Raw genomic sequence first — 15804 nt, forward strand, 5'->3', positions numbered from 1 at the left:
TTAAGTGATTGTCCACTAGGACTGCGAGATCCCTCTCACAGTTACTACTATTTAGCAAGTTCAAAAAAATGTCTATTTCCATGAGACTTGGATGAGACAGCAAGATCTGCTTTCCTGTCCCAGAACAGATATGCAATATCTGCAAAGAACTGCTTATCACTGATTGCTACTCCAAGATTAAATTATCAAATTTAGTGTGTTATCAGACAACACATGTTTCTCTTTCATATGTCCAATTTTGGAAATAATTAACAGAGCATAGTATAGGTGGAGCCTACTGTTCTTCATCTGCTGAACTACAAGTAGCCTGAAAAGGGATTAAAGTGCATCACATTTTTTCTGCAACGTCTTCTGCTTTGGCCATCATCCGTCCCTCCATCCATCAATAAGACGAGACGTTGATCTTCTTCTCACCAACTGTGGACTGATAGGTAAGAATAGGTAAGAGGTTTAGAAGAACTAATCTAATTTAGGAATAAGCAAAACTTTGGTACACTAAACTAGCAGTTTCTGCATCTGGTTTTTCACGTCAAAATCTTTTTTGTGATACTTACGTTGATAACTACCTAAAAGTCAATGGCCTTTTTCTGTAATGCTGTCAGTTCAATTCAGAATAGAGCTGGGAGGGACCCTGGAGGTCTTCCACTCCATTGCCACTCCGCTCAAGCAGGAGACCTTATTCCATTCCAGACAACTGGCAGTCCAGTCTCTGCTTAAAAGCCTCCAGTGATGGAGCCGTTCCACTGGTTAATTGTCCTCACCGTTAGGAAGTTTCTCCTTGGTCCCAAGTTGCTTCTTCCCTTGGTTAGTTTCCATCTGTTGCTTCTTGTCCTGCCTTCAGGTGCTTTGGAGAATGGGTTGAAATGCACACACACACCATCTTTGTGGCAACTCCTGAGATATTGGATATATATCCCTAAAATTCTTTATTAGCAATTTGAATAATTTACACAAATAATGAGCTGTCATAAGTTGTGACTTATGAAACAGGAAATAAGATTTGTCCCGTGTCTGGGACTCTCTAGTACTCAATAAACATTATTATTATTATTATTATTATTATTATTATTATTATTATTATTATTATTATTATTATTATTATTATTATTATTATTATTATTAATATTGGCTCAATCTGTACACAGAGAAGTTAGCTGTCAAGATATGACAATTGTTCATGAATTATTTTATCCAATCTGCTCTTCTTTTTTCCAAACAGAAATTTCCACTCTAAAGGAAGAGATTATTGAAGCATTGCAGAAGCATCTCTTGATGAATTTCAGCCTGGCAAACATGGATGCTACAACAGATTATTTGGACAATAATACTACCAGAATTTTCTATGAAGACCAAATTATATCCGACTATATCATATTGACCATCTGCTGTATTGGAGTCCCATTAAATGGAATTGTTATCTGGCTACTTGGCTTCCAAATTAAGAGAAGCCCTTTCACCACGTTGATTCTTAATTTAGCTATCGCTGACTTTGGGTTCCTTCTATCTATGGCTATACATTGCACAAATGTATATATAAATATTTTGCATCCAGGAATTCCCTGGGACATTGTCTTTTCTCTCACCAACATTACGTATATCAATGGTCTACTTCTTCTGACAGTCATCAGCATTGACCGGTGTGTGGCTGTCCTCTTCCCAATCTGGCATCGCTGTTCACGGCCAAAATATTTGTCCCATGCTGTCTGCGCCTTCCTCTGGATCTTCTCCTCCCTTCTGATTGTAATTGATTACATTATGCAATATTTATTTTGGAATCTCCATTTGGTTGTGACTGCTGTGCTTTGCCTTCCTCTCATGACAACCTCTGCTGTGATCCTATTCATTAAACTGTGCCTTAAATCCAAACAGACCAAATGTGGAAGACTGTTAGTGATGATCCTAATTACTCTTCTATGTTTCCTTATTCTTAACCTTCCATTGTATATCTACGTGTCCATTACTCATTTTCTTAAGAAGAATTTTTTTGATGTTTATGAACTGAATTTCTACTTAAGTCCGAGTGCTTCTCTAAACAGCAGCATTAACCCAGTGATCTATTTTCTGGTTGGGAGAAAGAAAAGAGCTCAATCCAGGGAGAGCATCAAGGTGATTTTCCAAAGAGTCTTCAGGGAAGATGAAGCTCCTGAAACCAGATAAAAATTTACAAACAACTTCATGCCCTCTGTAAATGCAAAATTTCAAAATGCTGGATACCTCTTACAAGGAGAAAACTGTGTTTCTTGTTTCAGAAATAAAGTATAACTAGGTTTTCTGGGCCTCAAAAAGAATGTTATCTGAGTTCATCTCAAAGATTGGGGGGAAATGTAGGAAGCAAGAATTTTCCCTCCAAAGTTGGCTGCTGTCAGGTCAAGAGGGGAGGAGTGTAAGGAGGATGGGGATGGTGAGCAAGTGATGAGCAGCTGCATGAGACTGGGCTTTGTATGAACACCTGAAGGAGGGTCAAGGAAGATGTGCAGGGATATCCAAGTAACTTGGATGCAAAAGCGCAGATGGGCTGGGGGAGGGTGCACGAGTGGGAGAGACTTATCCCAGCAAACTGTGGCTTTTCCTACCAGCTTCCCCACTGACTCTCTGGGCCAACCAGCAGGAAAGGTTGAAAATGGAGGTCATCTCCTAAGTACAGATATGTTGCCAAGCACTAAGATAACAATCACGTCAACCACGGGGACACTGGCCTAACCCAAACTCCAGACAAGTCATAATAATTCTGTCATAATTTTGAATGGTCGTTGAAAGAATAGAGAATAGTCATAGGCTGGGGATGATCTGTATTTACAATCTCATGGAAAAACCTACAAAGAAATCAGGGAAAGACTTATGTCTCATTCATACCTGAGGATGTTGGAAGCAACAGTATTCTTAACTCTTCTACAGGTTAGACCATTTTTTTTTCTTCATCTTTCATTCCGAATCTGTGAAATTAACAGACCTAGGCTATCGATAAATATTGTGGTTCCTTCTTCTTCCTGTTTACTGCCAGCAGCCTTCCAGTTAATCTGTAAATCTATGCCCCTCCCAGTTCAGCTACTTAAAAAAAAATAGCTGGAAGTTTATTTGTTAATGATCAGAAAAGAATAAAAGAAAAACCTGCTAATTTGTAAAAAGGGAAGAAAAATAGGCAAAAGCAGAAAAAGACATTAAATTAAATTAAATTACTCCTGAGGATATGGGGGTGAAGGAAGAATGAAATCTATATTCCTTGACTTTCCAATACCCCTGGACAGTTCACCGATAAGAACCTGAAAAGGAATTAAACAGAATAGCAGAGTTGGAAGGAGACCTTGGAGATCTTCCAAACCAACCCCCTTCTCAGGCAGGAAACTGTAACATTCCAGACAAATAATGCACTAAAATAATGCAATAATAAACAAGAATAACAACGGTCTTTCATCCCACAACCCAAAGAGATCCGTCTTCAAGGCCATTTAAACCAAGAGTAGGTGGAAAACAAAAAGAGAGAAGATCTAAAACGAGCTATTTATTTATTTATTTATTTATTTATTAAGTATCCCTGAAAATAGAATCCCAGTTAAAATTCTCAGCCTAGGCCAGAGAGCTCAAAGAGCCAAGTCTTCAGGTCCCGGCGGAATGAACGCAGGTCAGGTCAGGTCATTGTCATCAATATAATGACAATGACAATAATAATGACAATGATGATGATGATGATGACGATGATGATAATGATAATGGAAGGGACCTTGGAGGTCTTCTAATCCAACCCCCTGCTCAGGCAGAAAACCCTATACCATTTCAGACAAATGGCTGGCCAGTCTCTTCTTAAAAACTTCCAGTGTTGGAGCATTCCCCGCTTCTGGAGGCAGGTTGTTCCACTGGTTAATTGTTCTAACTGTCAGGAAGTTTCTCTTTAGTTCTAGGTTGCTTCACTCCTTGACTAGTTTCCATCCCTTGCTTCTTTTCCTGCCTTCAGGTAGTTTTGGAGAATAGCTTGACTCCCTCTTCTTTGGGGCAGCCCCTGAGATATTGGAATGCAGCTATCATATCTAACTGTCAAAAGGGATAAAATTTTCCAGAGCTATTGGAAACCAAATAATGCACTAAAATAATGCAATAATAAACAAGAATAACAATGGTCTTTCATCCCACAACCCAAAGAGATCTGTCTTCAAGGCCATTAAAACCAAGAGTAGGTGGAAAACAAAAAGAGAGAAGATTTAAAACGAGCTATTTACATTATTAATATAATTTATTATTTATTTATTAATTTAATTTATATACCGCCCTTCTCTCAAGAGACTCAGGGCGGTGAACAGGGCAATACATAAAAATTAGATACAAAAGTTAAAATTAGATTATTAAAACATAATTAAACAATGCCCAGAGATAATACAAATTTAAAATTGAGGTCGTTAATAAAAATCCCACCCCGTCCCATCAGGCCAGGCCAGCTTGTTTAAAGAGATAGGTTTTAAGGTCGCGCCGGAAGGAGCGGAGATCGGGCGCCATCCGGAGCTCAACCGGAAGATGGTTCCATAAATCCGGTGCACCCACAGAGAACGCTCTCCCCCTGGGGGCCACCAGTCGGCATTCTTTGACCGGCGGCACCCTGAGGAGGCCCTCTCTGTTGGAGCGTACTGGGCAGAGGGACGTTGACGCCGGCAACTAATGACAATAACAATAACAATGACCATGATGATGATGATGGAAGGGACCTTGGAGGTCTTCTAATCCAACCCCCTGCTCAGGCAGAAAACCCTCTACCATTTCAGACAAATGGCTGGCCAGTCTCTTCTTAAAAACCTCCAGTGTTGGAGCATTCACCGTTTCTGGAGGCAAGTTGTTCCACTGGTTAATTGTTCTAACTGTCAGGAAGTTTCTCCTTAGTTCTAGGTTGCTTCTCTCCTTGACTAGTTTCCATCCATTGCTTCTTGTCCTGCTTTCAGGTGCTTTGGAGAATAGCTTGACTCCCTCTTCTTTGGGGCAGCCCCTGAGATATTGGAATGCAGCTATCATATCTAACTGTCAAAAGGCATAAAATTTTCCAGAGCTATTGGAAACCACGTTGTGTGATAATCGTGAACGATGGTCCCAGAGGAAGGGGCCTCTGTCTCTTCCACCTTCAAAGCATAACCAATGATTATGACATTATACATAGTAGCTACAGAATGGAGAAAGAAAGTAACACGGAAGATACTCTTTTCACTCTACCATGGACTATTACAGCAATAATTTGGCAGAATGGGATGAGATACTCAACACACAAAGTTTGTGAACTGCTAAATTATAATTGTTCCTTTCACCTGAGTGATGTTGTACCTTCTGATGAAGAACAGAATAATGGAGTCAGAAGGGACCTTGGAGATCTTCTAGTCCAACCCCCTGCTCAAACAGGAAACCCTATAACTTTTCAGACAAATGGTGGCCCAATTGACTAGATTAGATTAGATATTAGATAACCTTTATTGTCATAACGGAGTCAGAAGGGACCTTAGAGATCTTCTAGTCCAGGAGTAGGCAACCTTGGCTCTTTTATGACTCGTGGACTTCAACTCCCAGAATTCTTGAGCCAGCCCTGCTGAGGGGAAAGGGAGAGGTTTCCAAGCTGAGCTATGCTGGCTCAGGAATTCTGGGAGTTGAAGTCCACAAGCCATGAAAGAGCCAGGGTTGTCTACCCCTGGCCTAGGCCTAGGCCGCTTTGTGACTCATGGACTTCAACTCCCAGAATTCCTGAGCCAGCCCTGCTGAGGGGAAAGGGAGAGGTTTCCAAGCTGAGCCATACTGGCTCAGGAATTCTGGTAGTTGAAGTCCAACAGTCATAAAAGAGCCAAGGTTGCCTACCCCTGTTCTAGTCCAACCCCCTGCTCATACAGGAAACCCTATAACTTTTCAGACAAATGGTGGCCCAATTGACTAGATTAGATTAGATTAGATAACCTTTATTGTCATTTTTTTCCTGTGTGCACAATGGCACATATTAAAAATGAAATTTAGAGGCTTCCTCTCAAAGTGTACACATACAGTACATAACACACATTTAAAACATACTATATACAACATATGCATAGACCTACACCCTTACATATAAGTAACATGTACATATTATTCACCGTCCATCTTGAACGCATAACGGAAGGAGGAAACTTTAGAGTTCACAAGGTGTTTCTTAAAAATCTCCAGTGAGTACCCACAGCTTCTGGAGGCAAGTCATTACACGGATTAATTGTGGACTATTTGTGACTTCCCTGCATTGTGTGGGAAGTGGATTGATGGGAATAGGGCATCAGATGCATGAAAGAGTGATGGGTCAATTACATTATTAATAAGAATAAAAACATGATTTACATTGCAAAAAAAGGAAAACCAGAGGAAGGCTACCCCTTGAGGCCTGCTGTGCAGAGAATCAGCACGGAGTTCCTTGGGGAAAAATAGAAATTTTTGAAAAGAGACTGACCAGGCCAGGTAAGGATTCATGAGCTGTTCAGGAATGAAGAATTATTTTCATCTCAAACAGGCAGGTTTCCCTTTTGTGTTTCAATAAATCCTGAACCTTAAATAGGTACTTTGGTCTGTGTGAACCAGAGTGTAGGTAAGTTGTATCATGTTTAGCACGAAGATGTGAGGTTTGCGAGCAAATGTTCATCATAAAACCTCTCGGATGAGGTGAGCAGTCCAATTGAAATATAAAATAATAATAATTTCCCTTTTCTTTCCAGTTATCTACAGTAGGTTCATGGAAGTCTCCTTCTACAGTCACAGTTGATGATTATTGTGCAAAGATAAGAATCAGATCTTCTTATCACTTGATGTTCACACAATCGCTAGGTCCATGAGACTTTTCGCATGATCTGGTTTCTGTCCCAGAACAGATAAGGAAAATCTGTAACGTTCTGCTTATCATTGCTACTCCACATTAAATACTATGAGTTATCAAACAACACATGTGAGAGTTTCTGCTTGATATGTCAGATATTGGACATAATTAGCAAACTGTAGTATAGGTGGAGCCTACTCTTCTACAATTAACTTGAACTGGACTTAAAACACATCACATTTTCTCTTCAGTTTCTTCTGCTTTGCCATCATTGGTCCCTCTAGCCATTGATAATGTGAGATATTAATCTTCTTCTCACTAACTTTGAAGACCTTGGACCAATAGGTTAGAATAGGTAACATGTTTGGGAGAACTAATCTAATTTAGGCATAAGCAAATGCAAAAATATTTGTCTACTAAGCTAGCACTTTTGGCACCTGATTTTTCATATCATATCACATCTTTTTGTGATATTTTTATATTTATAGTTACCTAAATCTTGATGATTTCTTCCTGTAATGTTGGCCAAAACAAATGAATACAAATATCTTTCAAGCAATTAAATTACCCTAAACTCTAATTTTAACAGTCCTGGTGTAAAGATGAGAGTTGCTCAAAATTTTCTCCTTTTGTCCCTTCATTCAACCTTATTTTTCAACTACCCTGCTAATTTATTTTGGTGACCAAAGTTCTCTCTTCAGGATTGTGTATGAAATAGGTGATCCCTACTCAGTCCTGGGAATTTTGTACACACTTCCTATTTGTGGGGTTGCAGAATCCAACATGGGAATCTCAAAACTTTGTAAATGGCACAAGAGAGAGAAGAGAGAAGGGTGAGGGGTGACATGATAGCAGTGTTCCAATATCTCAGGGGCCGCCACAAACAAGAGGGAGCCAAGCTATTCTCCAAAGCACCTGAAAGCAGGACAAGAAGCAATGGATGGAAACTAGCCAAGGAGAGAAGCAACCTAGAACTAAGGAGAAACTTCCTGACAGTTAGAACAATTAACCAGTGGAACGACCTGCCTCCAGAAGCTGTGAATGCTCCAACACTGGAAGTTTTTAAGAAGAGACTGGACAGCCATTTGTCTGAAATGGTATAGGGCTTCCTGCCTTAGCAGGGGGTTGGACTAGATGACCTCCAAGGTCCCTTCCAACTTCTTCTTCTTCTTCTTCTTCTTCTTCTTCTTCTTCTTCTTCTTCTTCTTCTTCTTCTTCTTCTTCTTCTTCTTCTTCTTCTTCTTCTTCTTCTTCTTCTTATTATTATTATTATTATTATTATTATTATTATTATTATTATTATTATTATTATTATTATTTGGAATATACTTAGCAAGTTGAATTTAAGTAGTTGTTTATACTGCACAATATTTATGGTTTGCAACAGGGTCTCTCTGGTCTCCAACATCAGTTATTACTTACTACTTATTTCTCTTTCTCTTTGGCTTTTTGTGAGACCACAAAAAAGCCACATTTTTCTTCAAATATCTGTGCCTCAATTTGCATATATGTGTATGCTGAGGTTTTATTTAAACATACGAAGGCAATTCAGAAATAAACCTCCATCTGGTTATCAATGACAGAAACTCGCAGATACAGAAGTTTTATGATACCCATTAGGAAACTACAACATTACATTAATTTTCTACATAATTGCCATTCAGATTGAGGCACTTGTCATAACATCTTGCAAGGTATGAATTTCCAAAGTATATATGACATCACATACACTTAAAAACACATAACAAGCACGTGGACAGATATTAATTGTGTACATAATTCTTTTTTTTTTGTTTGCTTGCTTGTATTTTCGTTTTTAATGCATTTGTTTTTTTTAAAAAAAACAAGGAAACAAGTATTGAGGTTTTTGGTTGAAGGAAAACCAACTATAGACAAGGTCTGGGGAAATTAATAATAATAATAATAATAATAATAATAATAATAATAATAATAATAATAATAATAATAATAATGATGATGATGATGATGATGATGATGATGAAGAAGAAGAAGAAGAAGAAGAAGAAGAAGAAGAAGAAGAAGAAGAAGAAGAAGAAGAAGAAGAAGAAGAAGAAGAAGAAGAAGAAGAAGAAGAAGAAGAAGAAGAAGAAGAAGAAGAAGAAGTTGGAAGAGACCTTGGAGGTCATCTAGTCCAACCCCCTGCACAGGCAGGAAACCCTATCCCATTTCAGGCAAATGGCTCTCCAGTCTCTTCTTAAAAGCCTCCAGTGTTGGAGCATTGACCACCTCTGGAGGCAGGTTGTTCCACTGGTTAATTGTTCTAACTGTCAGGAAATTTCTCCTGACAGTTGTATGCTATGGGTTTTTTTGGGAGGGGAGTGGATTTTTATTGGTTTTTTATTGGATTAGGAATTATGAGAATGGTGAACAGATAAGGACTCACAGTTGATAATCCTGAGAAATAAAAGTCTAACATATGGAATAGATTTAGTAATTGTGGTGCCATTCAGACACTGAAATGCTGCCTACATACCGGTATATGTTTTCTTATAATCAAAAGTTTGGCTTAGCCGGTACACAAAGGTGTTTAGATATAAAGATATGACAATTATTGATGAATTATTTAATCCAATTTGCTCTTCCTTCTTTTTTTTCCAAACAGAAATATTCACTCTAAAGGAAGAGATTATTGAAGCATTGCAAAAGCATCTCTTGATGGATTTCAGCCTGGCAAACATGGAAGCTACAGCAGATTATTTGGACAATACTACTACCAGAATTTTCTATGAAGACCAAATTATATTCGACTATACTGAAAGAATCACTTTCTCTATCATATTGATCATCTGCTGTATTGGAGTCCCATTAAATGGAATTGTTATCTGGCTACTTGGCTTCCAAATTAAGAGAAGCCCTTTCACCATGTTGATTCTTAATTTAGCTATCGCTGACTTTGGGTTCCTTCTATCTATGGCTATACATTGCACAATGTATATATAAATATTTTACATCCAGGAATTCCCTGGGACATTGTATTTTCTCTCACCAACATTACTTATATCAATGGTCTACTTCTTCTGACAGCCATTAGCATTGACCTCTGTGTGGCTGTCCTCTTCCCAATCTGGCATCGCTGTTCCCGGCCAAAATGTTTGTCCCCTGCTGTCTGCGCCTTCTTCTGGATCTTACCTTCATTCCTGATTGGAATTGATTACTTTATGCAATATTTATTTTGGAATCTCCATTTGGTTGTGACTGCTGTGCTTTGCCTTCCTCTGATCACAACCTCTGCTGTGATCCTATTCATCAAAGTATGCCTTAAATCCAAACAGATCAAACGTGGAAGACTGTTAGTGATGATCCTAATTACTCTTCTATGTTTCCTTATTCTTAACCTTCCATTGTATATCTACATGTCCATTACTCATTTTCTTAAGATGAGAAATTTTTTTGGATGTTTATGAACTGGATTTCTACTTAAGTGCAACTGCTTCTCTAAACAGCAGCATTAACCCAGTGATCTATTTTCTGGTTGGGAGAAGGAAGAGAGCTCAATCCAGGGAAAACATCAAGGTTATTTTTCAAAGAGTCTTTAGAGAAGCTCCTGATAAAATCCGATAATAGTGTACAGCAACCAGTTCAAACCCTGTGAAAATGTACAATTTTAGCTTTTCCTTAATGCTGGATACCTCTGATGAGTAGAAAAATGTATTTCTTGTTATAGAAATAAAATATTACCAAGTTCTGTTTGCCTCAAAAATAATGTTATCTGAGTTCATCTTGGAGACTGGAGAAAGATATGGGAAGCAAGAATTTTCCCTGCAAAGTTTGCCAGTAACAGAATCAGACAATTATTAGGTGTGGCAACATTAATGCTTGGACTTATAACAGGATCCTCATTTTCAACCTTTCCCGCCGGTTTGCCCAGAAAGTCAGTGGGGAAGCTGACAGGAGACCAGGGCTGCAGCTAGGTAAGTGGCTGCTACCAGGTGAAGAAGCAAGGGGTGTGAGGGAGTTGGGACTTTGTATGAACTATGTGAAGGAGGGTCAAGGAAGGTGTGCAGGGGTGTCTGAGTAACTGGGCTGGCACAAGTGCAGATGGGCTGGGGGAGGGTGTATGGGTGGGAGAGACTTAACCCAGCAACCTGTGAATTTCCTGCCAGCTTCCCCACTGACTTTCTGGGCAAACCAGCAGGAAACATGGAAAATTGGGCTCAGAGCATATGTCAAAGCAGGTTGCCAGCACTAAGATAGCAATCGTGTAAACCACAGGGATGCTGGCATAGTCAGAACCCCAAAGATGGGTTGTAGTAACACTCTCATAACTTTAAATGGTTCCTGAAAGAATTGTCATAGGTCAAGGATGAGCTCTATTTCTGTAGTCTCATGGGGAAAAAAAAGTGCAAACAAATAAGGGCATCAGTCATGGAATTGCCTCTCTCAATCGTTTTGCAATATCTGGAAGCAACAGTATTCCCACTCTGCTACAGGATAGTCCAAATATGTTGCATCTTTTACTCTGAATCTCAGAGAGAAACTGACCAAATTTACGTTATTGAAAAATACCGTGGTTCCTTTTGACCATGAGATATATTGATAAATTAAAGAGTTGTTTTTAAGTAGTCTCTTCTTTTGTTCAGTTGATTTCCACTTGCTATTGGTTTTAAGGGTCTTGTGGGATGAGGTTTGCGAGCAGATGTTCATCATAAAACTTCTCAGATGAGGGAACTAGTCCAACTGAATTTTTTTTAAAAAAATGATTTCCCTTTTCTTTCTACATTTATGCTTTGATATTATTTTGCAAAGACAAGAATCAGATCTGCCTATCGCTTACGTTCATACATCACATTTTCATACATCACATTTTCTCAAGATCTGCTTTCCTGTCCCAGAACAGATATGAAAAATCTGCAAAGTTCTGCTTCTCATTACTTGCTACTCCAACATTAAATACTATGAGTTATCAAAACAACACAGTTTCTCCTTGAAATGTCAAATTTTAGATATAATTAGAAAACTGTAGTGTGGGTGGAGCCTACAGTTCTTCATCTGCTAAAGTACGATTAGCTTTAACAGGACTTAAAACGGATCACATTTTCTCTCCAGCTTCTTCTGTTTTGGCCATCATTGGACCCTCCAGCCATCAATAAAATGAGATACCGATTTTCTTCTCACCAGCTTTGAAGATTTGGATGAATAGGTAAGAATAAGTAAGACATTTGGAAGAACTAATCTAATTTAGGCATATGCAAACGCAAAAAATATTTGTCTCCTAAACTAGTAATTTCTGCACCTGATTTTTCATACCAATTTTTGGGTGATATTTTTAGGTTGAGAGTTATCTAAAACTCAACTAATGCTGGCCATCAAAATGCAAATTAAATTATCCTAAACTCCAATTTTTAAGGATCCTGAGATAGTAATGAGAGTTTCTCCAAAATTTATCCCTTTAGCTCACTCAACCTTATTTTTTCTCTTTGTTTTCAGTCTTTCTATATTTGTGGTAGGTAAACAACTATTCTTCCAGAAGTTCTGCAGCTGCCAACCCTCATTGCTCAGCCAACCATGTAGAATCCTGTAGCTCCCTTGACAACACATGTCTAGGAATTCCAGCACGCAGCTTGGCTCTTGTTGACCCAGGTGACAACTACTTACAGAAACACCCTTTCTCATTGTTTCCTCATGCAGTCAGCCAGATGTTTAGGCTTAATTTTGCATTTTGGTCCATTTATCGAGCCCTTCTCAAGGACCTGGGATAGACGGATGTTGATGTTTGATGGCGTTAAGCTGTTCTGAGTAAAGCTGCCTGTAGCAACTGACTGATGGGGAATTTGTCAGTGCCAATGGGGTTTAAGTTCCAGTTGTGTGGGGACTGAACCCAAAGGGTCTATTGCTCTTGATGTTACCTTTGCTTTCTTTTGCCACAGTCATTCAATTTCTATTTGCAGGTCTTTGCATTTTGCAACCAGCTGGTGCAACCTTTTTGCAGCAGCTAACCTGGTGACCCATTGTTCCTTCAGCTTTTTTGCAGAGGCGGCACTTGCCGTCTGTTGCTGACTTCTCAATTCTGGATTTGCAGACATTTGTTTTTATGGCTTGATCTTGCACAGCCAGAATTAGTGCCTTTCTGGCTAATATGGAGGATGATGTTATCCTTTCACTAGTGTCCGAGTCTTGGTGACTCTATGGACCGAGTCTCTCCAAATCTTCTGATCGTGCACTACTTCTTTGGGTTTTACTATGCTCTGGTTGGTGTCAGCGTTGATGGCGTCCATCCATTGCAACCGGTCTGTGCTATCTTCAAACATTGATCCACTGTTCCTTCAGCCTCCTTGGCAAAGGCGGCGGCACTTGCTATCTCTTGTTGTCTTCTCAATTTTGGCTTTGCGAGCATTTATTCTTAAGGTTTGATTACACGTAGCCAGAATTAGTCCTTCTATCACTCAAACTCCCTGCTCTTAGCCATTGCCAGGTCTTGTTATTATCTGCTTTGCCTGCTATTTTTTTTTTTGTTGTTGTTTTTTATGTACTGACCACTTAGCGCTTTTGTTGCCCTGCCTCTTTTCTGTTCTTCATTTGTTATTGTAGGGGCCAGTTTGGTCTCTCCACTATTCAGTAAGTCTTCCTGGTATGTTATTACTACGTTTTGTCACAGAAAGCCAAAATCCATTTATTGAGTCCTGTCCAAGGACCTGGGATAGCAGATGTTGATGTTTGATGGTGCTAAAGGTATTGTTGCAGGATATAAGCTGTTCTGAGTCAAGATGCCTTTTGAAATTGACAGACTGTGAATTTGTCAGTGCCAAACTCATTAAAGTGGTGTTCCAGTTATTTTGGAATCGCGCCCAAGGCACCTATTGCTATTATCATTAAGGTAAAGGTAAAGGTTTCCCCGCACATGTGTGCTAGTCGTTTCCGACTCTAGGGGCCGGTGCTCATCTCCATTTCAAAGCCGAAGAGCCAGCGCTTGTCCGAGGACGACTCCGTGGTCATGTGGCCGGCATGACTAATAATTTAATTTAATAATTTGATTTCTATACCGCCCTTCTCCCGAAGGACTCAGGGCGGTGAACAGGGCAATACACAATAAAAATCAGATACAAAAATTAAAAAACCATTAAAAACCAATTAAACATCATGCCCATAAAATCAATACATATTAAGTTAAAAACTACTTTTAAAAAACCCAACCCCACCCCGTCAGACCAGGCCAGCTTGTTCGAAAAAGAATGTTTTAAGATCGCGCCGGAAGGAGCGAAGGTCGGGGGCCGTCCGGAGCTCAACCGGTAAGCTGTTCCAAAGGTCTGGCGCGCCCACAGAGAACGCTCTCCCCCTGGGGGTCGCCAATCGGCATTCTTTGATCGGCGGCACCCTGAGGAGGCCCTCTCTGTGGGAGCGCACTGGACGGAGGGACGTTGACGCCGGTGACTAGATGCCAAAGGCGCACGGAACGCTGTTACCTTCCCACCGTAGTGGTCCCTATTTTTCTACTTGCATTTTTACGTGCTTTCGAACTGCTAGGTTGGCAGAAGCTGGGACGAGTAACAGGCGCTCACTCTGTTACGCGGCTCTCGGGATTCGACCCGCCAAACTGCCGACCTTCTGATCGACAAGCTCAGCATCCTAACCCACTGAGCCACCACGTCCCCACGCTATTATCATTAGCAGAAGTCAAAAGGTTGGCTCAGCCTGTAGACAAAAGTGTTTAGATATGAATATATGACAATTATTGATGAATTGTTTAATCCAATCTGCTCTTTTTCTTTCTTTCTTTTTTTTTCTAAACAGAAATTTCAAGTCTAAAGGAAGAGATTATTGAAGCATCGCAAAAGCATCCTTTGATGAATTTCAGCCTGGCAAACATGGATGCTACAGCAAATTATTCGGAGAATAATACTACAAGAATTTTCCATGAAGAACAAATTATATTCGACTACACTGAAAGAATCACTTTCTCTATCATATTGACCATCTGCTGTATTGGAGTCCCAGTAAATGGAATTGTTATCTGGCTACTTGGCTTCCAAATTAAGAGAAGCCCTTTCACAGTATTGATTCTTAATTTAGCTATTGCCGACTTTGGATTTCTCATACTTATGTCTGTATGTTGCATTGACATTTTAATACATGTTGTACAGTCAAGAATTCTCCAGCAAATCTTCTTTTCTCTCACCAACATTACTTATATCAATGGTCTACTTCTTCTGACAGCCATCAGCATTGACCGGTGTGTGGCTGTCCTCTTCCCAATCTGGCATCGCTGTTCCCGGCCAAAACATTTGTCCCATGCTGTCTGTGTCTTCCTCTGGATCTTCTCCTCCCTCCTGTTTGGAATTGATTACATTATGCAATATTTATTTTGGAATCTCCATTTGGTTGTGACTGCTGTGCTTTGCCTTCCTCTGATCACAACCTCTGCTGTGATCCTATTCATCAAACTATGCCTTAAATCCAAACAGATCAAACGTGGAAGACTTTTAGTGATGATCCTAATTACTCTTCTCTGTTTCCTTATTCTTAATCTTCCATTATATATCTTTGTGTTCATTACTCATTTTCTTAAGATGAGAAATGTATTTGATGGTTATGAACTGGATCTCTACTTAAGTCCGAGTGCTTCTCTAAACAGCAGCATTAACCCAGTGATCTATTTTCTGGTTGGGAGAAAGAAAAGAACTCACTCTAGAGAGAGTGTCAAGGTCATTTTTCAAAGAGTCTTCAGGGAAGGTGAAGCTCCTGAAATCTGATAGCTTACAAACACAATTTCAAACTCTCTGTAAATGCAAAACTTCTTAGATTAATAATAGTAACATAGGAAGAACGGCTGCAGGACTTGGGTTTGGCTAGTCTAAAGAAAATATAATAATAATAATAATAATAATAATAATAATAATAATAATAATAATAATAATAATAATAGTAATAATAATAGTAATAATAATAATAAAGTTGGAAGGGACCTTTGAGGTCATCTAGTCCAACCCGCTGCTCAGGCAGGAAACCCTATACCATTTCAGACAAATGGCTGTCCAGTCTCTTCTTAAAAACTTCCA

General features: G+C 39.4%; 2 protein-coding genes and 1 pseudogene across 3 annotated transcripts; all 3 read left to right on the forward strand.

Annotated features, from left to right (window-relative positions):
• Positions 1 to 1272: 1272 nt before the first annotated feature.
• Positions 1273 to 2157, forward strand: LOC308665531 (mas-related G-protein coupled receptor member H-like; the record flags this gene model as incomplete). The annotated part of the gene is made up of 1 exon (XM_081323594.1): positions 1273 to 2157. The coding sequence occupies one exon, from the start codon at positions 1273 to 1275 to the stop codon at positions 2155 to 2157; it is 885 nt and encodes a 294-aa protein (XP_081179720.1).
• A 7309-nt stretch (positions 2158 to 9466) lies between these two features.
• On the forward strand, positions 9467 to 10372 carry LOC308665532 (mas-related G-protein coupled receptor member H-like; annotated as a pseudogene). The gene has a single exon. The product of its transcript is annotated as a mas-related G-protein coupled receptor member H-like (transcript).
• Positions 10373 to 14613: 4241 nt separating this feature from the next.
• On the forward strand, positions 14614 to 15498 carry LOC308665533 (mas-related G-protein coupled receptor member H-like; the record flags this gene model as incomplete). The annotated part of the gene is made up of 1 exon (XM_081323595.1): positions 14614 to 15498. One exon carries the CDS (start codon positions 14614 to 14616, stop codon positions 15496 to 15498), a length of 885 nt encoding a protein of 294 aa, XP_081179721.1.
• Positions 15499 to 15804: the final 306 nt, after the last annotated feature.

This window comes from Vipera berus (assembly GCF_964194415.1).
Source record: "Vipera berus genome assembly, chromosome: 3".
Lineage (NCBI taxonomy): Eukaryota > Metazoa > Chordata > Lepidosauria > Squamata > Viperidae > Vipera > Vipera berus.